Here is a 24,795-nt window from a genome sequence, read left to right as displayed (position 1 = left end):
ATCACGTCCTAGGCCGAAGGCAGGCGCCAAACCGCTGAGCCACCCAGGGATCCCCTTGGTTAAATTTATTATAGGTATTTTATTCTTTTTGGTACAAGTATAAATGGGATGGTCAGACATTTTTTTTTTTTTAACAATGTTCCTTCTAAAATTGTGAATTCACGTGTGATAGTTCCAGTTTCACTAATGGTGTTGGTCCCATAGGGTCCTTGTGGGGATTTAAAAAATTACAAAAGAGAAGCAATGAGGACAGTGCCTGGCACAGAGAAGATCCTCAGTTAAGTTAGTGATTCTTTAGCCTTTGGACAGTAATAATGAGGTAAACACATGCATGTAATTTTTTTGACATGTTGAACCAAACTCTGCCATCTTGTATCTCTTACCAGTTTTTCCTGGCTCCTCTTTAGGCCCTGCATGGCCTTTCTGTCCTCACCTCTTGGCACTTGGTGCCAGCCCCCCATTCTGAATCCTGAAATCTGTGCTACTCTTGCACTTTTAACTTTACACTGTCGGTTTCCTCCCAGACTTCTGTCCTGACCCTTTCCTTTGGCTCCTAAATTGAGGCCATGCCCTAGATTCAGTCCTTGGGTCTCTGGTCCATCTCCCTGGGGAGTCTCTCAAGTCCCATGGGTGTAAGCACTCACCATGTGCTGATGAAGCCCACATTTCTGTGCCCAGAGTACCCTGTCCCCTGACCTATGACCTTGAACGTGTAGCTGCCTGCTTGTCTTCTTCCCTTGGCTGGTAATAACCATGTAAATTCAATGAGTAACCTTTCAGGCCCTGAGAGCCCTCAGTAAAATAGAATTTCTGTAGCTTCTGTTGTCAGTTGGGGAAGGAAAGAGGCCACAAATGAGGGGTGCCTGGCTGGCTCAGTCACTGGAGTGTGAGTGTGACGCTTGATCTTGGGTTGTGAGTTCCAGTCCTATGTTGGGTGTAGAGATTACTTAAAAATAAAATATATATATAAAAAAAAAAGAGTGAGATTCCTGGGTGGCTCAGTTGATTAAGTGTTGGACTCTTGATTTTGGCTCAAGTCATGATCTCAGGGTCATGAGATCAAGTGATGGACTCCGTGCTGGGAGTGTAACTGGGCTGAAGTTCTTTCTTCCCCTCTTTCTACCTGCCCAGGCATTCGTGCGTGCTCTCTCTCTAAATAAATAAGTCTTAAAAAAAAAAAAAAAAAAGAGTTGGACACTTAACCAACCGAGCTATCCAGGTGCCCCAGCAATAAAGTATTTTTATTATTTTTTATTTTTTAAACTTTTAAAAAAGATTTTATTTATTCATGAGAGACAGAGAGAGAGAGAGAGGCAGAGATACAGGCAGAGGGAGAAGCAGGCTCCATGCAGGGAGCCCAATGTGGGATTCGATCCCAGGACTTCCAGGATCACACCCTGGGCCGAAGGTCGGCACTAAACTGCTGAGCCACCGAGGCGTCCCACAATAAAGTATTTTTAAATTAGAGTATATATATTGTTTTTTAAGATATTGCACACTTTAGAGATGACAATATAGCATAAGCATAAGTTTTATATGCACTGGGGAATCAAAAAAATTCATTTGACCTGCTTTATTGCAATATTTGCTTTACTGCAGTAGTCTGGGACCAAACCTACAGTATCCATGATGTATGCCTGTAAAAAGATTAATGCAAAATAGATTATACACCTAAATGTAAGATTCAAGACTACAAAACTTTCAGTAAAAAGCATTGAAGAAAATCTTAGTAGCCATTAGTTTGGCAAAAATTTCTTAAACATGACATAAAGGTCAGAAACTATAAAAAATTTTGACAAATTCATTACAGTTAAAATCTTTTATCCTTCATAAGACAACAGTGAAGAAAATGAAAATATAAGCTACACACACAAAATATTTGCTAAACATATGTGTTATGAAAGACTTACATCCAGAATGCATAAAGAAATTCTAAAAACTCAGTAAGAGAACAGCCAATCAGAAATGAGCAAAAGATCCCAACTTGGGAAAGAAGATGTATCAAGTGCAAATAAGCACAAGAAAAAATGCCCAACAGCATCCATCTTTAGGGAAACACAAATTTGAACCACAGTAAGATACCACTTGACACTCAACTGGAACAGCTAAATATGTAAGAAAACTAACCATAGCAAGCAATGATGAGGCCAGGGAGGACTGGAAGCCTCTGACATCACTGCTGGGAATGGAAATGGTACATCTGCCATATGCTCCAGCTGTTCTGCTCCTGGGTATAGCCAAGAAAAATGAAAACTTGTGTCCACACAAAGATGTGTGTGTGACTCTACCTGTGATAGCCCAGAGCTGGAAACAAGCCTCCATTCAGATCTTTTCTCAAATGTTGCTTCCTCAAGAAAACCCTGCACACACACACACACACACACACACACACCACACTCATACCCATTTCCTTGTCTTTAGGGTCATTACTACCTGCCCTTATTACATTACTCTTTCATTTGTTTTTGTTTGTTTAAAGATTTTATTTTATTTTATTAAGATTTTATTTATTCATGAGAGACACACAGAGAGAGGCAGAGACACAGGCAGAGGGAGAAGCAGGCTCCATGCAGGGAGCCCAGTATGGGACTTGATCCTGGGACCCCAGGATCACACCCTGAGCCAAAGACAGATGCTCAACTGCTGAGCCACCAGGCGTCCCTAAAGATTTTAGAGTGAGCCACCAGGCGTCCCTAAAGATTTTAGAGAAGGTATGGGGGTGGAGGACAGAGGGAATCTTAAGCAAACTCCCTCCTGAGCATGGAACTGGACACTGAGCTTAATCTTACAACCCTGAGATGACCTGAGCTGAAACCAAGAGTCAGATGCTTAACATACTGAGCCATCAAGGTGTCTCCATGTGTCCAACTCTTGAAATCATGGTCGTGAGCCCAGCATGGAGCCTACTAACTAACTAAATAAATAAATAACTTTATTGCTAAAAAATCCTAACCATCATGTGAGTAGCAGGGATGGCTGCCAACTTAACAAGGGTGGTGGTTGCTGGGGTGGCCATGGTGATTTCCTAAAATGAGACACCAATGAGGTTTACCTCATTAACTCTTTCATAAATGATTTCTCTGTAGCGGGTGATGCTGTTTGATAACATTGTACCCATAGGAGAACTTCTTCCAAAACGAGTCATTCCTTTCACACCCTGCCACTGCTTTGTCCACTCAGTTTATGTGATGATCTAAATCTTTTGTTCTCATTTCAACAATCTTCACAGCATCTTCACCAGGAATAGATTCCACCTCAAGATGCCATTTTCTTTGCTCGTCCATAAGAAGCAACTCCTCATCCATTAAAATTTCATCCTGAGATTGGGGCAATTTGGTCCCATCTTTAGGCTTTCTTTCTTTCTTTCTTTCTTTTTTTTTTTTTAGATTTTATTTATTCATGAGATACAGAGACAGAGAGAGAGGCAGAGACACAGGCAGAGGGAGAAGTAGGCTCCATGCAGGGAGCTCGACATGGGACTCCATCCTGGGCCCCCAGGATCACACCCTGGGCTGAATGAAGGTGGTGCTAAACCGCTGGGCCACCAGGGCTGCCCAAGGCTCTATTTCTGATTCTAGTTCTCTCACTGTTTACACCACATCTGCAATGACTTCCTCCCCTGAGGTCCTGACCCCCTCAAAGTCATCCAAGAGGGTGGGGGTCCACTTTTCCCAAACTCCTGTTTGTGTGGATATTTTGTCCTCTTCCCATGCATCATGAATGTTCTTAATGGCATCTGGAATGGTGAATCCTTTCCAGAAGGTTTTTAGTTGACTTTGTCCAGATCCAATAGAGGAAGCACTGTCTATGGCAGCCATAACTTTACAAAGTGTATTTCTTAATTAGACTTGAAAGTTGAAATTACTACTTGATCCGTGGGTTGCAGGATGGATGTTGTGTTAGCAGGCATAAAAACAACATTCATCTCCTTGTACATCTCTGAGTTCTTGGGTGAATAGGTGCATTGTCATTGAGCAGTAATATTTTGAAAGGATTTTTTTTTTCTAAGCAGTAGGTCTCAGCAGTGGGCTTAAAATATTCAGTCACCTGAGGTACGTTGTTGGCTCAATTGGTTAAGTGTCCAACTCTGTGTTTTAGCTTAGGTCATGATCTCAGGGATTGAGCTCTGTGTTGGGCTCTGTGCTCAGCACGGAGTCTGCTTGAGATTCTTCTCTCTCCCTCTCTCCCTCTCTGTCCCCTACACTAGCACTCGTGTGCTCTTTCGCAAATAAATAATCTTGTTAGAAAAATTCAGTCAACCACATTGTAAGCAGATTACTGTCATCCTGGCTTTGTTGTTCCTTTTCTAGAATGCAGCCAGAGTACTCTTAGTTTAATTCTTAAGGGTACTTGGATTTTCTCAATGGTCAGTGAGCATTGGCTTCAACCTAAAGTCACCAGGTGTGGGGCACTTGGGTGGTACTGTCAGTTTGTCCAGTTCTTGGTTTGTTTCAGTTCAGGTCATGATCTCAGGGTCATGGGATCGAACCCCGCATCAGATCCATGTTCAGTGCTCAGCAGGTAATCTACTGGAAATTCTTTCCCTTCTACCCCTCCCCCGGCTCATGCTCTCTCCCTCTCTCTCTCAAATAAATCTTTTTTTTTTTTTTTTTTTTAATTCATGAGAAACACACAGAGAGAGAAAGAGGCAGAGACACAGGCAGAGGGAGAAGCAGGCCCCATGCAGGGAGCCCGACATGGGACTCAATTCCGGGTCTCCAGGATCACGCCCTGGGCTGAAGGTGACACTAAACCACTGAGCCACCGGGGCTGCTCTCAAATAAATACATCTTAAAATAAAGTCACCTGGGCAGCCCGGGTGGCTCAGCAGGTTGGTGCCGCCTTTGGCCTGGATGTGATCCTGGGGTCCCGGGATCGAGTCCCGTGTTGGGCTCATTGCGTGGTGCCTGCTTCTCCCTCTGCCTGTGTCTCTGCTTCTTTCTCTCCTCTCTGTATTCTCAGGAATAAATAAATAAAATCTTTAAAAAAAAATAAAAAATAAAAAAATAAAGTCACCAGCTGTGTTAGCCCAACAAGAGAGTCAACCTGTCCTTTGAACCTTTGAAGCCAAGCATGGACTTTTCCTCTCTAGGTATGACAGTCCTAGCTGGCATATTCTCCCAAAGTAAGGCTGTTTAGTCTATAGTGAAAAATCTGTTAAGCATATCCACCTTCGTTAATGATCTTGGTAGATCTTCTGGAGAACTTGCTGCAGCTTCTATGTCGGCACTTGCTGCTCCACCTTGTACTTTCATGTAACAGAAGTGGTTTTTTCCTTAAACCTCACGAACCAACCTGTGCTGGCTTCCAGCTCCCCTTCTGCAGCTTCCTCTCATCTCTCAGCTTTCATAGGATTGAGGAGAGTCAGGGCTTTACTCTGGATTAGACTGCGTGTTGTGGCTGGTTTGATCAGCAGTAAGGCTGTTTTGCCTTCTTGTCTTTGTGTGCTCCCTGGAACGGCACTTTAGGAACTTTTCCTTTGCATTCACAGCCCGGCTGCCTGTTTGGGACAAGAAGCCTGGCTTTCGGCCTGTCTCAGTTTGCAGCATGCCTTCTTCCTTTATGTTTATATATGAGTTCTAGAATCAGTTTGCCTTTTTTTTTTTAGAAGGAGCATTTTGGGGGGTATGGTACAGAGAAAATCTCAAGCAGACTCCTCACTGAGTTCGGAGCCTGACACGGGGCTTGATGTCACATGACCAAAAGAGTTGGGTACTTAATTGGCTGAGCCACCCAGGTGCCCCAGTTTGTCATTTTATATAGAAGAGTCTGCTGGGGTTTTGTGCGTAGGAATTGTGGAGAATCTAAGTAGTTTGAGGAGAACTGAGAACAATATTGGCCTCTCTGATCTGTGAACATTATTTTATCTCCATTTATTTGCTTTCTTTCATTTCAGCAGCAGCATCTGTAGTTCTTAGTGTCCAATTTTGCACTTTTTACTATTACTGTGATGTCAGTAATATGTAGCATACTAGTTTTCAGGTGTACAACATAATGATTTGTTATGTATATATTGGGAAATGACCACTACAGTGGATCTGGTTAACATCCATCACCACATGGAGTTACAAATTGTTTTCTTACGATGACAACTTTTAAACCTTTTCTCTTAACATTCAAAAATGTGCTCTATTAATATTATTACCTAGAGGGCAGCCCTGGTGGCTTAGCGGTTTAGCGCCACCTTCGGCCCAGGGCCTGATCCTGGGGACCTGGGATTGAGTCCCACATCGGGCTCCCTGCATGGAACCTGCTTCTCCCTCTGCCTGTGTCTCTGTGCCTCTCTCTCTCTCTCTGTTCTCATGAATAAATAAAATCTTTAAAAAAATACGTTATTACCTAGAGTCACAGTGCTGTACATCTCATGACTTATTTTATAACTCGAATTAGTTTCTGTACTTCTGTCAACTACATATCTATATAGCTTATATTTCTTTTTTTTTTAAATTTTTTATTTATTTATGATAGGCACATAGTGAGAAGAGAGAGAGGCAGAGACACAGGCAGAGGGAGAAGCAGGCTCCATGCACCGGGAGCCTGACGTGGGATTCGATCCCAGATATCCAGGACTGCGCCCTGGGCCAAAAGCAGGCGCCAAACCGCTGCGCCACCCAGGGATCCCTATAGCTTATATTTCAATGTTATTGTAAATAGTGGTTTTTAAATTTTTTTAATAAGATTCATCTATGTATTTTAGAGAGCGTACACGAGTGGGAGGAGGAGGGGCAGAGGTAGAGAAAGAGAATCCCCAAGCAGACTCCCCACTGAGTGTGGAGCCTGACAGAGGGGCTTGATTCCAGGACCCCAAGATCATGACCTGAACTGAAACCAAGAGTTGGCTGCTTGACAAATTAAGCCACTCAGGTGCCCCTATAAATGAGGCACCTGATTTCTTATTGTTTGTTGCTAGTACACGGAGATAGTTATTTGTATGTTGATTTTTGTCTCCTATAACCTTGCTAATAAACTCACTTACTGGATAGTCACTTTTTTGTAGATTCCTTACGATTTTCTACAGAGAAGACCATGCCATCTGACAGTACAGGTTTTTTTTTTTTTTAATTTATTTATGATAGTCACACACACAGAGAGAGAGAGAGAGAGAGAGAGAGAGAGAGAGAGAGAAGCAGAGACACAGGCAGAGGGAGAAGCAGGCTCCATGCACCGGGAGCCCGACATGGGATTCGATCCCGGGTCTCCAGGATCGCGCCCTGGGCCAAAGTCAGTCGCCAAACCACTGCGCCACCCAGGGATCCCCCTTTTTTTTTTTAAGTAATCTTTACACCCAATGTGGGGTTCAAGCTCACAATCTGAAGATTAAGAGTCATACACTCCACCAACTGAGCCAGCCAGGTGCCCCTGACAGTACAATTTTACCTGTTCCTTTTTCATACCTATGCGTTTTATTTCATTTTCCTTATTACACTGGCTATGGCCTCCAGTACAATATTGAATAGGAGTGCTTATATCAGACATGTTTTTGTAGGTTTGGGGTTTTATTAAAGATTTTTCATATGTTTGGATAAAACATCAGTGTTTCTCAAGCTAGGAGGATATTGATCCACTAGGGCAGTGTTGTCAACTATAGCTAAAATTTAGAATCACCCAGCGAGCTTTTAAAACTACTGATGCTGGGGATCCCTGGGTGGCTCAGCGGTTTAGTACCTGCCTTCAGCCCAGAGTGTGATCCTGGGGACCTAGGATTGAGTCCCACATCAGGCTCCCTGCATGGAGCCTGCTTCTCCCTCTGCCAGTGTCTCTGTCTCTGTCTCTCTCTCTCTCTCTCATGAATAAATAAATACAATCTTAAAAAAAAAAAAAAAACTACTGATGCCTTTGGTCTGGGTTGGGTGAGGGGGTTACTTTCTGAGGATCCTCAGGTGGTTGTAAGGTGAAGCCAGGGTAGGGGTTCAAGGGCACCATCACTCTTCACCTTAACACAGAGGCCCAGGCTTATCTGTGGTCCACAAGCTTCCCTTCTGTCTCCCATTCACCTCCTGCAATGCCAGCCTCTGATGCATCCTCAACCCCTGCGTGCGGACATTTGACTTTGCCCTGTGTGTTATAGTCTCTTCTGGGATGACCTTGTTTGCTTCACTTGTCCCAGCAAAGTGGGTTGTATGGCAGTTATTCTGCTGGGTTCCACCTGCAGCGCCGCCTTCTGAGGTCTTCCCACACAAGAAACCTGTCCCATCTGCTCTTCCCCTTGGGCAGGTCCAGATGGGCTCTAGCAGCTGTAGGCACCCTCACCACAACCCTGTAGTGGCCTGCCCTCCCTGTCCTTGGAGGATTACCTTTTGGTCCCTTGATCTACACAAGTTTTGTCAAACTGTGCCCTTCCTTTTTTTTTTTTTTTTTTTTTTGAAGATTTTATTTATTTATTCATGAGAGACACAGAAAGAGAGGCAGAGACATAGGCTTCTCACCCCATCCGAGAGAGAAGCAGGCTCTTCACAGGGAGCCCGATGTGGGACTCGATCCTAGGACCCCAGGATCATGACCTGAGCCAAAGGCAGACACTCAACTGCTGAGCCACCCAGGCATCCCTCTGCCTTTCCTTTTCCATTGTTCAGTGTACTGGTTTCTGCCTCAATTTGTCACCACTTCTACCTTTCTTAGGCTTATTTTATTTCTTTTCTAGCTTTATAGAATCTTGGGTCATTGCTCTTCATTCTCAAAAACTTCAGCCACCTTAATGGGGAGGCATGGACTTTGGTTTGTGTTACATTCCTCTTGTTGTTTGATATGTTATAATGTTGGTTTGATACCCGTTTTGAAGTTGATTAGGACAAAGTTCAGACACTCCCAGGTGGTGCAGGATTGTTTTCTTTGTTCCTACTTTTTTGTCTTTTCCTGATTTTATTGTATTGTAGTTGGAAGGTAAAGATCTCTACCTTCACTAGTATTTGGAAATTGAAGTTTTCTTTGAGGCTAAAGTAGGTCAGTTTTGGCAAATGTTCTTTTGGCTCAGTCACAGGGTCTGGAGTCCAGTGTATATCTGCTAGTCAGTCTTACCGAGGGGCGTTAAGCACTGTACACCCCCATGGTGATCCCCACCCCCTGCATAGTGATTCCCCCCCACAGTGATCCCCCCCACAATGACTCCTCCCCAAGGTGACTCCCCCCCCACAGTGACTCTACCCTGTGGTGATCCCACCACAGTGACTCCTCCCCCTCCGCAGTGACTTCCCCCACAGTGGCTCCCCCCATGGTGATCCCCTCATAGTGACTCGCCCCCCCCATGGTGATTCCCACACACACAATGACTTCCCCCTGCGATGATACCCCCCAGTGATCCCCCTGCAGTGATTTCTCCCTACTGTGATCCCCCTGCAGTGACTTCCTTCCCTACAGTGACTACCCCCTCAACAGTGATCCTCCACAATGACTCCCCCTCATTGTGATCTCCCACAGTGACTCCCTCCACAGTGGCCCCCCACTCCCCCCGCCGTGATTCCCCCGTCACGGTGATCCCTCCAGTGATTCCCCACCCCCACCCCCCACAATGTGCTATATACCTCTGTCTGTGACTTCTCTAGCTGGCCCTTGGCCTTCTCTGTGGGAGAAACACCACAGCTCCAGCCTGTTAGTTCTTATTCTGGAATGTTAGCTCTTCTAGATTCACTAGAAACCACAGGTCGGTTCCTGAGTTCTTGAATATCTTTGGGATAGCGACTATTCTCAAGTCCTTTGGCAAATGGGACTTGAACCATATTTGTCCCACAATGCAATGGGTGCATGTATGTGTATGTATATTATTTTCTGCCTGCATATTTACTTACTTTGTTTTATTAAGGCATCAGTGTTTTTCTGATCGAAGTCCTCATTTACCGACTATGGAAATGGAACAAGAGAAAGTCAACATGAGTAAGGCACTGAGCGCAGACTCGGGCTCGTACCGCTGCTCCGCATGCCATGGGGACGAGGACTGGGGGTCCAAGCATCCCATTCGGGGGCGGGCCAAGTCCCGCAGCCTGTCTGCCTCGCCTGCCCTGGCCAGCGCCAAAGAGTTCAGGTATGAAGGCCCTCCTCCAACCACCATCCTCCCCTGCATGTTCTGACTGCTTGAAACCATGACCAAGGGTTCTTTTAAGGACTCTATACTTCGTAAATCCTGGCTAACACGATGTGTGTCCAGAGGGTAGGGTGGGGCTGAGTCCCAAGAGCAGAGGACAGACGCTCTCCTGGCACGTCTCCCCACATGGTACCAGCACCACATGCTTTTCCCTTTCTTGCCTTATCTGCCAGTGCCCACTCTGACTTTTGGATGTTTGAGGTGTGGGGGTGCTGCCTGAAGGCACACCAGTGGGACCTACACGGTGATGGGGCTGGTGGAGGGCTGAGTGTGGTCACAGGGGGTATTGGGCAAGCACTCTCCCCCAGCCCGATGTGCCCTCTCTGGTGATCCACGTGGTGCGTGTTCTTGCACAATGCTCTTGAGCAACAGTGCTGAGAGCTCCCCATGAAGAGCCCACCCGGCAGCGTTGTAATGGCACCTGTGGGTGTCGCCCTGGCTTCTGGAACATTAAAGGTGGTGAGTTTTGGGTGGAAGCCTCCAGGGCTGGCACTACCTCTCCGGCAGGGGTTACGACTGTCACATGTGGGGGGGTGGGGGAGAGTGTTTGGTGAAAAGTGTGTATTCAGGCAAGGTAGAGCTGCCTGCAGTGCCTTCCCTGGGGCGGGGAGCAGAGCAGGGATGTGGCATCTGTGGTGCAGCTTTTCGTACCAGAGAGGCGGTGCAGGGCTTTCATGTTCCTGGCAGCACTACTTCTGCTTATTGGTTTTGGGGGGTTCAGCACACACCATTTCTAGTTCACAGACTATGGAACGTGGTGCAGTGACAGCAGGTCAGAGGTAGCCTCTGTGTGTGGGTGTCAGTGAAGGAGGAAGATAACAGGAGTGTATCTGGTCACACCAGTCCTTTTTTTTTTTTTTTTTTTTTTTTTAAATATTTTTTTAATTTATTTATGATAGTCATATAGAGGAAGAGAGAGAGGCAGAGACATAGGCAGAGGGAGAAGCAGGCTCCATGCACCTGGAGCCTGACGTGGGATTCGATCCCGGGTCTCCAGGATCGTGCCCTGGGCCAAAGGCAGGCGCCAAACCGCTGTGCCACCCAGGGATCCCTGGTCACACCAGTCCTTGAGCAGGAACTGTGCGTACCCCCTGGGGAGGCCTGCTGTGAGGTGCCTCCCCTCTGTGCACTCGGGGGGGCCAGGGAGGGCTTGTCTTTAACTGGACACCAGCCTCTCTCTTAGGTGTATTGCCTTTTACAGGATGGTAGGAAATCTGTTTTTGTTTGTGTTGAATTTGAAGATTTTGTGGATCCCATGAGACAGTTGAAGATGAAGTCAGCATTTGGCCATCTTTGGGACAATATTTTTGGCACAGGAAGGGACTGTGAGGCCACTGGGGTTGAATACGTCCCAAAACTCCATGGGGGTGTCCTCATTACTCCCTCTTGCCTGTGCCAGGGTGGGTGCCAACCCCTCAAAGAGAGAGAGGGAGGCAGCCAAGTGGTGGTGTCCCCACAACATGTACTGGCCACAGCCCCTTCATTTGGTGATTCTATGATGGCTGAGTCACTTTTTGGTTATTGGAGAAGTTGAACCATTCAAGTAATATCTTTTTATATTGACTGTGCAACTCAGTATGAGCATTTTTGTCAGAATTTTCATGTAGGTAATTTAGGGTTGGTCTCTAAGGTCTTGATTCCCAAGTAGAGACCGGAGGACTGGTCCTCAGACAGACTTGGTCAGAGAGACTGTTCAGTTGCAAATTTCCAGGCCTGACCCTGGGGGAGGTCTTACCTTTTCCTGGGGTGGGGCCTGGGCACCTGCGTTGATTTGGGGTCCTTTTTCTGAGGAGCACGCTCTAATTGCTGATGCTACACAGCATGTGGTGCTTCCATGTGGCTCTGAGGACCAGAGCCAGGTCTCCAGGGACCATCACATGGACACTGGGAAGATGATGGATGTAAGGTCCTTCCAGTTAAAAGCCTTTCTGAGGGTCTAACAGTCTGTACCTAGGTCTGTTCACCCACAGTATCCCATCTCCCCACAGGAGGACTCGCTCTTTGCATGGGCCATGCCCGGTGACCACGTTTGGACCAAAGGCCTGCGTTCTGCAGAACCCTCAGACCATCATGTGAGTGCTGTGGTGGTGGGGGGGTACTCCCTGGAGTGTGTGCTGTCGTGCGATCATGGTGCTGTGCAATGTTCTGACTTGGGTGAGAAGTTCACGTCAGCAGAAGCCACAGGGCATCTCCACCGGCTCCGGTGAGCATGGGGCCTTACCACCCTCCGGACAGCAGATGGGGATCGGGCCACGCTCTGCTTCTCAGGCACTGCAGCTGGATGGGCTTTGACTATGATCTTTAGAGTTACTGTTTTGTTTTTACAGTAAAAAGTCGTGGAGGAAACCAGTATATTTCACAGTACACTGGGTCAGATATGCTTCTCCTCTAATTATTCCTGAAATACAGAGGCATTAACTGGCTATTTTGAGACCCTGCTTTACTTCTGAGAGACACCCCACCTTGTGGGCACAGCTGTTATAAGCACGCCAGACTCCCAGTGCATCTTTGGGGGCCACGCGGATGGGGAGCTGTAAGAACAAAGCTGTCAGGGGTGGAGCTCGAGGGCTCTGTGTGGTGCTCTGACCATGGTGTCTGTCTTAGGGAAAGACCCGAACCACTTACCCCATGGTGCTGCTTTCTCTTAAACAGAATTCCATCCTACCCCGACCGTTGTGCTTGGCACCTCATGGTGAGCTCCCCACCTTCCCTGAAGCCCCCACAAGGTCCCCTCACATTTTGCACAGGGGTGAGGGCTGCAGGTTTAGGTTTATTTCCATGACTGAGCTGTCTAGGGGGTTCTTGCTCTCTGAGGCAGCCCCAGCAGTGGGTTGGGGACAGTGACACTGTCTGTGCTGCCACCTCCAGGCTTCCCAGGGAATTGCTGTGCAAATCGGGAGGTCTTTTGACCTGTGACTTGGCTGCCTTGCCTCTTACAACCAGAATTAAGTTTTATTGTCTTTGCTGGTTCCAGGTGCTCTCTGTAGCTGTCTGGTTACTGCTGCTGTGCTTGGGGCAGGTCCTCTCTGGATGCAGACTCCTACTGGTCTGCCACAGCTCCTCTAGTATCCCACAGCCAGCTCTGCATAGCACCTACCCAGGTGCCTCCAAAACCAGAGCCCCAGCTGCCTGCTGCTGCTGCTCCAAGCCCTGCCCTCCCCTGTGCCCATGCCTTCCTGTTTGCTCTGGCCCTGCCCTTGGCCTTTCCCCATCTGCCTGAGGGCCCCTCCCTGTACTTCCTGGTTTGGGACAGAACTATTCTTTCCTTGTTACTCCACTCGGCCTAAGTGCCACCGTGAGTGTATGAGCCTTAATTAGCCAACATGTAATCCCAGCCGAGCCACATCCACTGTATGAACGGGCTTTGTGAGCCTCAGGGAGGTTATATGGGTTGGTTGAGATGGGGCAGATACCCCTGAAATGTCCCTGGAGCTGACTTGCAGAGTGAGCAGCCATGTCTTCCCTTCCGAGCCCACATGCCCAGCACTGTCTGGTGGGGTTGCCATCTCTGGGGGACCCTTTCTCCACCCTGTACCTGCTCCCTTACAACACTGTACCTTGCTGGGGCAGGGCTTCACATGTCCTAATCTAACTTCTTCTCTAGTGTTTGAAAGTAAGATATTTTAGAAGGGTTGATTACAAAGAACTTTCACTTTCTAATTTATTGTCTGCATTTTCACATTTCTCTTATATTGAAATGGGTGGAATTACCAACATCTGATTGCCTTTGGCTTATTAGGCAGTGGCTCAGATTGGTCACCTACTACCACTCAGGCGTCCTTGCTTTCCCATCCAGCATCCACTACCTGTGTGCTGGAGGAGGGTCAGCCTCCCACCTTGCAGGGTGATCCAGCAGGAGGAGTCCCAGTTGGCAGCCAGGCCTGTGCAGGACACGCTGGTGGCTTTGGCTGGGCACAGCCGGGTCTGAGGACCAGAGAGGCTACAGGCCATGGGTGCCTGGGTCAGCACAAGGGGGCTTCGACCTGGCAGAGGTCCGTGAGCTGTCCACGCTTTTTCTGAGGCCCACGGCCAAGCAGAGTGACGAAGTTTGGGGAGTGTACACCCCTCCACCTGATCAAGGCCTGACAGCTCCTCCCACGGGGCCGAGCCAGTTCCACAGCCCTGCTCAGATTCCTGTGTGGCTGGGATGGGTCAGTGTACCTGGGCCCTGGACAGGGCACGTTCCAACTGCCAAGGGCAGCTGAGCTCAGCCGGCTAGTTTAGTGAAGAGCAGGGGACCTCCAGTCTGGCCTTTTTGGTGTTAAAGGTGATCCTGAGGACTTTTTGTTTTAAATAGGTGATTGGCCAAGAGGATCATGTAAACGGTGAAAAGATTATATAAGATTTGCTTGATTTTTAATTTCTGGGAGTTTTCTTGCCTTAGCTGTTTTATACAGCCTTTCAGAAGTCACTTTAGGATTGTTTTGCTTTTAGTTTTGAGGTTGCAGAAATTACATTTACAGTACAAATGTACAGTTGGGATAATTTGGGGGCTTGGTATGCCCTACACTTCTGTTGTTAGCAAAGTGTGACTAAAATGCTGTGACCAAAGCAGCTGTACCCTACTCATGAGCCACGCACGTGACCTGGGCAGCAATGAAGCTCACAAAGGGTGTTGTGAGTGACCCATCCTCTTGCAGAAACGGCTGGAAAGGGTGAGTGATGGATGGTCAGTAACTGGATGAAGTCACCACACCCCTTGTACTGGTGGTTTGAGTCACGGTGTTGGAGGTTTGTGATGGGGCTAGCACACAGTGCAAGGCCTAAGAGACATGCCTCCGAGGATGCCTGTCCTCTGGAGGGAAAGCATGTGAACACTCCTCTCCCCTCACAGGCATATCCAGGACCCTGCCAGCCAGCGGTTGACGTGGAACAAGTCCCCAAAGAGTGTTCTCGTCATCAAGAAGATGCGGGATGCTAGCCTGCTGCAGCCCTTCAAGGAGCTCTGCACGTACCTGATGGAGGCGAGTGAGCCAGGTTGGGGGGTGGCAACCCCAGGACTCCCCCCCAGCACCCCCTCTGCATCTGTGTCCACTGGATTCCACCCTGTAGCTTGGGAGGCTCCATGTTCTGGGTCATGTGGCAGGGGTGGGCACAGAGCAGGCCAAGTCAAGAAGCCCATTTCAGGCAAGTGACTTCCATAACTGAGGGTCACAGAGCCTCCAGAAGGAAAGAAATCTGTGCGTGAGCAGGTTGAAAGCAGTCTGCTGGCCAGGACTAAGGACTCACTTCCCCCCTCGTCATAAAACACTGTGGCTTAAAAGGAGGCTTCATGGAAGACCAGTGTGATCTGAACTGGGTCTTGTTGGTGGAGCTGATGTGCTTGTCTCCCTTCCAGGAGAACAACATGATTGTTTATGTGGAGAAGAAGGTTCTAGAAGACCCTGCCATGGTGAGCGATGACAACTTTGGAGCAGTGAAGAAAAAGTTCTGCACCTTCAGAGAAGGTGAGTCTGTCCTTGGCTCTGTGGCTTGCTGGCACCACACCCCTGGAGTTGGCAGAAGCTTCTAGCATTCCTGCCCCTCGTGGGCAGAGTGCCCTGTGGCATTGAGGGTTGCCGAGACACCTTTTCTTGTGTTGTTCTATTTTCTAGATTATGATGACATTTCCAATCAGATCGATTTCATCATATGCCTGGGAGGGGATGGGACCCTGCTTTATGCCTCATCACTGTTCCAGGTGAGGTTGGCTGCTGGTTCTGTGCTCCTGGCCTCAGCATTGCATGAGGAGATACTTTCCCAGTGAGGTTTTCCATCCCTTCTGGTACCTTGTGGCTTTATGCCTCAGGGATGCCAAGTTTTATGGTTTCTTATTCTGGTACGGACCAAACTGTTTTTTTTTTTTTTTTAATTTTTATTTATTTATGATAGTCACAGAGAGAGAGAGAGGCAGAGACACAGGCAGAGGGAGAAGCAGGCTCCATGCACCGGGTGCCCGATGTGGGATTCGATCCCGGGTCTCCAGGATCGCGCCCTGGGCCAAAGGCAGGCGCCAAACCGCTGCGCCACCCAGGGATCCCCCAAACTGTTTTTAAGTGTGGTTATTTGGCAATAGAACTGTTTTGCAAATAATACCAAATGATGCATCTGCTCTCTCTCTCTGGGTCTCCTTCCTCACTGGGAGTGCTCCTGGCAGGAGAGTACAAGTATGGCATGCAAGCCTGGACTGGGCAGCAGGAGTGGCTGGGAGGAAGGGGGGCAGTGGCAAGAGAAACTGTCCTGGGGGCTGCTGCAGATCTGTGGGCACCTCCTGGCTGAGGCGACGGCCCACAGCAGAGGAAGGCTGCAACTGCAGGCTAAGCCTCCAGGGTAGGAGGGTGGGAGTCTGCGTAGGACCTCACTCAAGTTGCCCAAAGCCTGCCTTCACTCTCTGCTAGACGGGGCCCTTGGAGGGTCCCAGCTGAGGTGTGTTGGAAGGTGAAGTGGGAGGCTCTGGCGTGGAGGCTTGACCAGCTCTCTCCTGTCCTCTGTGGCCAGCAGGCTGGTCAGTTCATTGCTTTGGTTTCTCATCGGCTCTGCATGCCACCATTCCTGGCCTCCCCAACTACTCGCTGACCTTCCGTGCAGTCACTTAGAATCAGCACCAACCATGCACTCATGTGCCTGTCCCTTCCCAGAGACAGTTGGGGACTGGGTCCATCCGTGTTGGGGACAAGTCATGTGGCTTTTGAGTAGATTAGCTAGCTGACAGACCTGCTCATTGGCTCACAGGGCAGCGTACCTCCGGTCATGGCATTCCACCTGGGTTCCCTGGGCTTCCTAACCCCCTTCAACTTCGAGAATTTTCAGTCCCAAGTTACTCAGGTGATACAAGGTAAGTCAGAATGTTCTGGAAGTCACAAGGAGTTCTGAACATGGGATTGTCTTTTCATTTGGTTTTTGGGTTTTTAAATAATGTGTAGAGCAACATTTAAGCATTTCGAGATTGAGATTTAAAATTTTTGAATGGGTCAAACCTTTTTTCCTAACATTGAGAAGTTTGAGGAGGTTACATGCTGAAGCTGCTGTGGGTGCTGACTAGTGGTGGGAACTGATTTTCACAGAAGTCACAGAGGTGCTGCCCTCGGTTTGGGAAAAGAAAGTGGGTGGTCTCTGGTCAAGCAGAGGTGTCTTTGTTTCCTGTGGGGTGCCACACCCCCTTTCCTCCTGGCCCCCAGGGAATGCAGCTGTTGTTCTTCGGAGCCGGCTGAAGGTCCGGGTCGTGAAGGAACTCAGAGGGAAGAAGATGACGATGCCCAACGGGATCAGCGAGAATGGAGTACTGGCTGCAGACCTGGACACGGAGGTTGGGAAGCAGGTCATGCAGTATCAGGTCTGTGGACACGTGCTCTGTCCGGGCTCCGGCCTTGTCCTGCGTGTCGTGTGGCCTCAGGGAGAGAGACACAAGGTGGGGGGACTCTGGGCTGGACCCAGTGGGACCGCCCTCAGGACCTTCCAGAGAGCCCAGGAACAGTACAGGTGCCTGTGGGGCAGACCACCCAGGCTGGCCCCTCCCAGTGTGCAGTCACTTTGTCCTCCCCCAGGTCCTGAACGAGGTTGTCATCGATAGAGGTCCCTCCTCGTACCTGTCCAACGTAGATGTCTACCTAGACGGGCACCTCATCACCACAGTGCAGGGTGACGGTAGGTGGGCGCCTGGGGTCCCACAGGGTGGGGTTGGCGCAGGAACCCACAGAGACTGACCCTGTAGCCTGTCCACCAGGCGTGATCGTCTCCACCCCAACGGGCAGCACAGCGTATGCGGCCGCCGCCGGGGCCTCCATGATCCACCCCAACGTGCCAGCCATCATGATCACGCCCATCTGCCCCCACTCGCTGTCATTCCGACCTATTGTGGTCCCTGCAGGGGTCGAGCTGAAGGTCAGAGTCCACCCTCTATCCTTTCTGGTTTAATCTGTTGCCTGGAGCCTGCCATGCTGACCACCCTCCTTGCCCCCAACTGTGACCCCAACACCCACTGGGTTGTGGGCCCTACCTTGCTGGGTGCTGCAAAGGGCTTCACTCTCGTCCTTATTTGTCTTGTCAGTGGGGGCAGTGCTGAGAGCCAGGCCAGCCGCTCCAACAGGGCTGTGGGCCCTTGGGAGCTGGGGATACTTCCCGCTGGGTAGGGGCAGGGTGAGAGGCACCCTGTGAGGAGTGGTGCTTTGGTCCTGGCATGTGGCTGGTGTCCACTGTTGATCCTCCATCTCCGTTCTTGGCTGGCATGTCCCTGCTCTGAGCCCTAGTAGGTGGGGCCACAAAGAGAGAGCACTGGAGGCAGACTCCTGGCTGGTGTCCTTGGCTCTGGGTAGATGGTTGGTGACTGGGCTTGATGACTGCCTGTCCTGTTTCCCAGGGTTGGTGTCAAGTGAGACATAAGTGAGGGCCTTCATGGCCTAGAACTGGCCTTGGTGAAGAGTGGGCTATAAGGATACCTTCAAGGGTTCTCCTGGGCAGTGCTCCACTCCCTGGGGCAGGGGTCTAAGGTTTTCAGCTGCATTCATGAGCCCGAACCTGTCCTGTTTGACTCCTTCAGATCATGCTTTCACCGGAAGCAAGGAACACCGCATGGGTGTCCTTCGATGGACGGAAAAGACAGGAAATCCGCCATGGAGACAGGTGTGTGAGCCTTGGGGCTGGAGTAGGGGCAGGCCCTGCCTGCTGCCTTCATGCCCTGTTGAGGTTGGCTTGTGGGGGTCCCGCAGACAGAACTCTATTACTGACCACCGTGGGACTCCATCCTCTTGGGCAGCTGGTCACCCACGCAGGAGGCAACATGTGACCCATGTTGTGCTGCGCTGAGGGTGACAGGTTCATGGCCTCTCACTCTGTCCCACCCTCCTGCCCTGGTGCCGCTGTGGCTACTCCTGTCCACTCGGTCCCAGGAGGTACTCCCCCTGAGCCCCCTGTCCTTAGGGTGAGGCAGGCCCCAGGCTCTGCAGCAAGTGGCATGAGCAGAGCACAGATGGTGCCCAGCTAGGCTGGGCATGGCCCCTGGGGAAGGGTCTTGGCCTGGTGCTGTGAGCTTACCTGTGCTGTATCTCTCCCCTGCCTCAGCATCAGCATCACTACCTCTTGCTACCCGCTTCCTTCCATCTGCGTCCGAGACCCTGTGAGCGACTGGTTTGAGAGCCTTGCACAGTGTCTGCACTGGAACGTGCGGAAGAAACAGGCGCATTTCACGGAGGAGGAGGAGGAGGAGGAGGAAGGGGAGGAGGGGGAGGGGGAGGGCTAGGTCTGAGCTCCTGCTGTCCACACTCAGGACCCCAGAGTCCCGAAGCTGCTCCCCTGCCTGGTTCCCACTCACCTTCCGCCTTCTGGGAACAGGCTGACCTGAGCACATGCGCTGTGAGCCCGAGCAGGCATCAGAAGTCACAGCACTTTGTAGCCAGGGGAAGAGCCGGAATCTGCCTTTTGTCAACCAGATCAGCTGTTTTTAACATTTTAAATCTTGACTTCTTTTTTGCATTTCTAAATAAGAAAAGTGATGTTGGGGGGCACCTGTGCTGTGGCTCAGGGCCTGGCCGCAGGTTGGGGATGCCAGAGCTGGGTGTGCTCTGTGTAATTCTTTGTCAGGAAACCTGTGCTTCAATCAGTATGTTGAAATTCATAGGGGATCAGAATGGATTGATCCGTCTTTCCGTGTTGAAAATAAATGTCTTGTAGCCAAAAACCTATAGCTACCACGATTTTCCCCTTAAATCCTGCACCTTTTCCCTTAAAAGGACTTAGAGGGGACACTTCTGCAGAGACAGTTTGGTATTTGATTGGCTGATGAATGTAGGGGTCCCCTCTCTCTCCTGCTCAGCATCTGTACCTCATCTGGGCATACCTTCCTGCCTTGGTCACAAGGCTCTCCCCTCCCCCGCTGCTGTGGTGTGACAGGTGCCGGCAGAGCTCCATGCTGTCGCCCCCTGCAAGCCCAGCGTGACCTGGTAGGAGGTCAGACCCATGCACATTCCTCGTGAAGCAGGGGCAGCCCCCTCTGTACCCTGAAAGGTATTTTAAATCCTGTGTATACTTTGTAGACATTATTTTAAGTTTTCTGAACTGCTTATGTACAGATTTTATTGTACACACTTTGAAGATTTCAGAGGGGATGGGATTTGGACTGTTGTGAAATGGAGCCTTGTTCCGATGTTTACACGTGTTCTGTTTGGTGCCGTGAGCTGGGACCACTCTGTTCAGCATGCTCACTGTGGGGGTGATGGTCCATGGAGAGACAGGGCGCTTCTCGGTTAGTAAGCCGTGGTACTTTGTGACTACAACTAGAAGATGGGGACGCATTGGTTAGTGAGGAAAGAGGTGGTGGGGACGTTCTGTGTCCATTCTGCTCTTGCTTCTCCCCATTGGCCTGGGCTTGCGAGGAAACTCCCATCATTCCAGCGGTCACTCCTTTGCCAGCTGGCCACCCAGACCATAGGCGTGTGTGTTTGCCACCTGGGACCAGAGCCAGAGTGGTCTGGTGGGAGCTGTGGCTCAGTGCACATGGCTTTGGCCCCCGGTTGCTGTTTGTTGCCTGACAGACATCCTACACTTGGGCATCTGTTTCTGAGTAACTGATTTCTCTTTGAGGTGCATTTTTAATCTATTGAATTGGCAAGAACACAAGGGACAGAAGCTGCCCTTTCTTGGACTCTTCTGGAGTAAGAGGGATGGGCCTGTGCTTTGCCCTCGTGGAGGGTCACATGCCTCATTCTTGGGCTGATAGAAGGGCTCTGGAGCACGTGTGCAGCCACGCTGAGCCAGGGGCCTCCACAGAGCAGGCTCTGCAGCCTGAGCACCATCTCCTGTGTCTGCTTTAGTGCCTGTGGCTCTCAGTGTGGTGCTTGGCCAACGGCCCTTATCACCCACCCACCCACAGGCACCTGGCAAGGTCAGAGGCTCACTGCTCAGACTCCCTTGGGCTGAGAGGGGGCTGAACCAAACCTCCCAGCTTTAGGTCCCAAAGACAGTGTCATTCAGAATTTGAGTCACTGGTTTAGACAGAAAAAAAAAAAAAAAAAAAAGCAAGTGCTAACCAAGTCTGAAAGCAGCATGATTTGGAAGAAAACTTTGGATTTTTTGAAGTAAATTCTTAATGTTTCATATTGTTAATATCTTGAAAATTTGTTAGATGTTGTTGGAAGCCTTATTACTATTTTCAGATCCTTTCAATAAACAGACTTGTTTAAAAAGTTGGATTGGGTAGCAACTTTATTTGGTGTTTTATAACCAACACATTGATGCTCAGGGAGGTGGGCCAGGGCTTCTGGAGTCTGTGGACACACTGAGCACCATCGGCATGCACGTGGGAGAGAGGGTCCCACCCAGGCAGGCTCCACATTACATCCCATCCCAGGTGCCCCATCAGCCTTGCTATTGGCATCGGTGGGCCTAGAGCTCAGAAGCTGTCCTGCCCAAAAGAGGTGCGGAACTGTTTGTCACCACCTATCCTGCAGGGTAAAGCAGAGGCTTGGGCGGTTTCAGGCTTGAGCCTACAGAAAGGACCCGCTCTTGGGGAAATCAGAGCGCTGGGCCAAGGGGGCCCCCAGAGGCTTCAAAGTCCTCACCACAGCTCAATCCAGGCCTGTTGGAGTGAGGGGGCATGGGCCAGGCCCTAGAGCACACTCACCTCTCTCCTCTGCTCCCTTCTTCTATTCTACACGTCTTGACCAGTTCTTGGTGAATGTGGGGCAAGGCTTTTCTAGGAGCTGAAGTGAGCCCTGCAGACATGCATGAGGACATGGACAGCCCTGTGTGCTGGGACGCTGGGTGCCCCCAGCGATTTACAGAGGCCTGAAGCCCAGTATGGGGGGATGGCAGGTGAACTCACCCCCAGGTTCCCTATCCTTCATTCCAGACCTGTCCCATTGCATCAGCCTCCTGGGGCCATGTGTGGCCTTGGTCTGCCCTGCCCCAGGAACCCTTGCTCTCCTGGCACATGTGTGGGAGCACATTATCTTACTGGTCAGGTGTCTCAGTGGCCAAGAGGCATCTGCTGCCCCTGGGCTGGCCTGCTGGGAAACACAGGCACCTGTGGTCAGTTTGTACAGCTGTCATGGGCAGCAGGGCCAAGCATCAAAACTCAACCCTGGCATCCAGAGCTTCTAAGGCCCAGAGGTTCTCAAGATCCAAGCCGTTAGTGTGTGTGGACCCAGCCTAGGCCTTGTCCCTTTTGGTGGCAGAGGGCCCACTTTGAGGGCAAAGGCCAGAGGGGCTGGCTCAGTGGTGGGTACTGGCTTTGCCCATAAGGCCACACATCTCAGTAATGCCTATTGACCTGTGAGCCTTGGACTTTCCTACCTCAGGGAAAGGAGGAGGGTAGGACACAGAGGCCACAGGCCAGAGGCCCTAGGACATCTCCCAACTGGGCTCTGGGCCTTTCTGTGGGCTCAGGGCTCAGGCTGTCCAATCTTCTAGTCTTCAGTCCTTTGCTGGCTAGGTTGAGCAGCACAGAGCCAGACCCCAACCCAGGCCTCTGCCAAGTGCCCCACTTGGCTGGCCTCCCTTCTCAAGCCAGGCCACAGTCCACATCACAGCAGCGCTCTCCCAAAGAGGTGTGGCTCCCCTCCTGCCCAGCGGTTACCCCACCTGGAAGCCATTAGGTCCAGGAACCAGCTAGTCTGGGTGCAGGTGAGGGATAAAAGAACAGTTGGAGGAACACAGAGAGGATGGGTGGGATGGATAGGATGGATGGGGGAGGAGGCAGGAACTGCATAGGGACTACGTGGAGATCAGTCACTTCTGGCACGTTCTCCTTCAGAAAGATCCAGGCCAGGGCAGCCCTGGTGGCCCAGCAGTTTAGTGCTGCCTTCGGCCCAGGGCGTGATCCTGGAGACCCGGGATCGAGTCCCATGTCGGGCTCCCTGCATGGAACCTGCTTCTCCCTCTGCCTGTGTCTCTGCCTCCCTCTCTTCACTCTCTGTGTCTGTCATGAATAAATGGGCAAATTCTTAAAAAAAAAAAAAAAAAAAAGATCCAGGCCAAAGCTTGGGTGGTTTTCAGAATTATATAAACACTGAGGATTTGGTGGGAGGAGGAAGAGGTGAGGAGGTGGGGTTGGGGTTGGGGATGGGGTGGGGCAGGGTTTGTCTGAGCCGCCTACAGACCCGCTGGCCAGGACCCCTCCTGCAGGTGGCCTGGATCAGCGGTGGCCCTCCTATGGAGGCCTCCAGGCAAAGCTGGCCTTTGTCCCCAGCAGCACAGAGGACAAAGGCTGGACTTGATCTCAGCCCATGGCTTCCTGGGAGCACAGTGAGGCCTTGCAATAGCCCTTTGTTCACCAGCACTGTTCCTCAGACACAGGCCTGAGATAGCAAATGAGCTGCTCCCTAACCCTGTGGTCTTGCTTCCATGACCTTTAATCCCATGGTACCCAGAGGCTGAATCCCAGGGACAGAGGATGCAGTGCCCTCACTAGGGTCAGGCCAAGGGTCATGTTGAAAGGTGTTGAGTAGGGACATCCAAAGGGTTCCCAGGAAGGGCTTGCATCCCTACTTTGGAGACAGGAGCTGTTTTTCCAAACCAGCTGCTCATTGCTCCCTGACAACCTTGGCAGTGGGCCTGGTGGCACAAGACAGGCGGCCTCATCCTTCCTCCCACCCAATGGAATGTGACCCAGACCCCATTTTCTTGGCTTCTGGGCCTCCCGGGCCCCTGTCCAGATATTCCTGTTCTCCTCACTGTCCCCTGGAAAGTGGTGCTCCTCTGGGCCTGCAGATTTCATCAGCATACCCAGGTGGGGCCATCAGACCAGGGCCATACACAGATGATTCCTGTTAAGAGGTGGTGAGGGCCTGGAGGCAAGAGGAGGTACACGCAGAACAGCCCAGCCATCTGGAAGGGGCCCATGAAAGTGGTAGAGCAGAACTTGCCATGGATGCTTTCCTTCCTGCTTTCTGGAAAATCACCCTTCAGACATCTTCCAAACCCTAAAGTAGATAGTTGTCAGAAGGGGGCCCTAAAGGTCAGAAGCCCCCTGTGTCATGGAAGGAAGCAAGGGTTGGACAGGGGGCCTAATGCCCTGATGCCCCAGCTAGAGCTTCACAGGCAGGATTCAGGGGAGCCTCAAACTCAGTCTCTTTGTTGGTCAGGTCTCCTCCTTCAAGGACTGCATCCTAACCGATTCATGTCTACAATGGGGTCTACACTGGAATCTTGGGTGTGCAAATCAGAAGCATTATTTAAATTACCCCATTTGAAACTGAGCAGAGTATGGAAAATCCTGACCAGTCTATATTCTTTCCTCCAAAATTCTGCTTCCTGGAATCCAGTCAAAGGAAGAAGTTGGAACTCTAACACATACAGATAAAAAGACATGGATCCACTTGTGTGGCACCCATTATGAATGAAACTCAGACACGGCCCAGTGGTGATATTACTCACACCACCTTAATAGACAGCAATGTTTCATTTGAATATTTAGAAATAATTGTTGACACAACAGAGAAAGGGACAAGACACCAATTCTGGAATGTGTGGGTGGAACAAAGGCTTCCTCAGGCAGTGGCTGGAGGCCAACTGGAAGCCCAGAAGAGAGGGAAAGGTCCTAGGCTCACATGATACCATTTCAAAACTGTGTCCCCAGATGAAACCTAAGAAAGATTTTGCTGTAAGAATGTTGAATTTTTATGAATTTGCTTTTGAAATTATCTGGTTATAAACAACTCACTCTCAAAACTCAAGACCACAGGGCAGTCATAAAGTATCTCAGGGTTTTGTGCAAAGAAGAAAAAACTTTTTTTAAAAAAATATTTTAT

General features: G+C 50.0%; 1 protein-coding gene across 3 annotated transcripts in view; it reads left to right on the top strand.

Moving 5' to 3' along the window:
• Positions 1 to 21,235, top strand: part of NADK (NAD kinase) — a 30,452-nt gene extending 9,217 nt beyond the window's left edge. For 2 of the 3 annotated variants that reach the window (XM_038537648.1, XM_038537649.1), the window contains exons 2-12: positions 9,797 to 10,015; positions 12,064 to 12,147; positions 14,910 to 15,039; positions 15,414 to 15,522; positions 15,670 to 15,755; positions 16,787 to 16,889; positions 17,233 to 17,387; positions 17,599 to 17,698; positions 17,778 to 17,935; positions 18,591 to 18,673; positions 19,112 to 21,234. In XM_038537648.1, the coding sequence (XP_038393576.1) occupies positions 9,797 to 10,015; positions 12,064 to 12,147; positions 14,910 to 15,039; positions 15,414 to 15,522; positions 15,670 to 15,755; positions 16,787 to 16,889; positions 17,233 to 17,387; positions 17,599 to 17,698; positions 17,778 to 17,935; positions 18,591 to 18,673; positions 19,112 to 19,289 (1,405 nt within the window). In that variant the 3' untranslated portion in view covers positions 19,290 to 21,234. Of the gene's footprint in view, positions 1 to 9,796; positions 10,016 to 12,063; positions 12,148 to 14,909; positions 15,040 to 15,413; positions 15,523 to 15,669; positions 15,756 to 16,786; positions 16,890 to 17,232; positions 17,388 to 17,598; positions 17,699 to 17,777; positions 17,936 to 18,590; positions 18,674 to 19,111 lie in introns of those variants that run through there. The other variant, XM_038537650.1, reaches the window with a different exon arrangement.
• Positions 21,236 to 24,795: the final 3,560 nt, after the last annotated feature.

The sequence above is a fragment of the Canis lupus genome, chromosome 5, assembly GCF_011100685.1.
Source record: "Canis lupus familiaris isolate Mischka breed German Shepherd chromosome 5, alternate assembly UU_Cfam_GSD_1.0, whole genome shotgun sequence".
NCBI lineage: Eukaryota > Metazoa > Chordata > Mammalia > Carnivora > Canidae > Canis > Canis lupus.
Note: the sequence above shows the minus strand (reverse complement) of the source record. Positions and strands in the feature narration are given on the sequence as shown.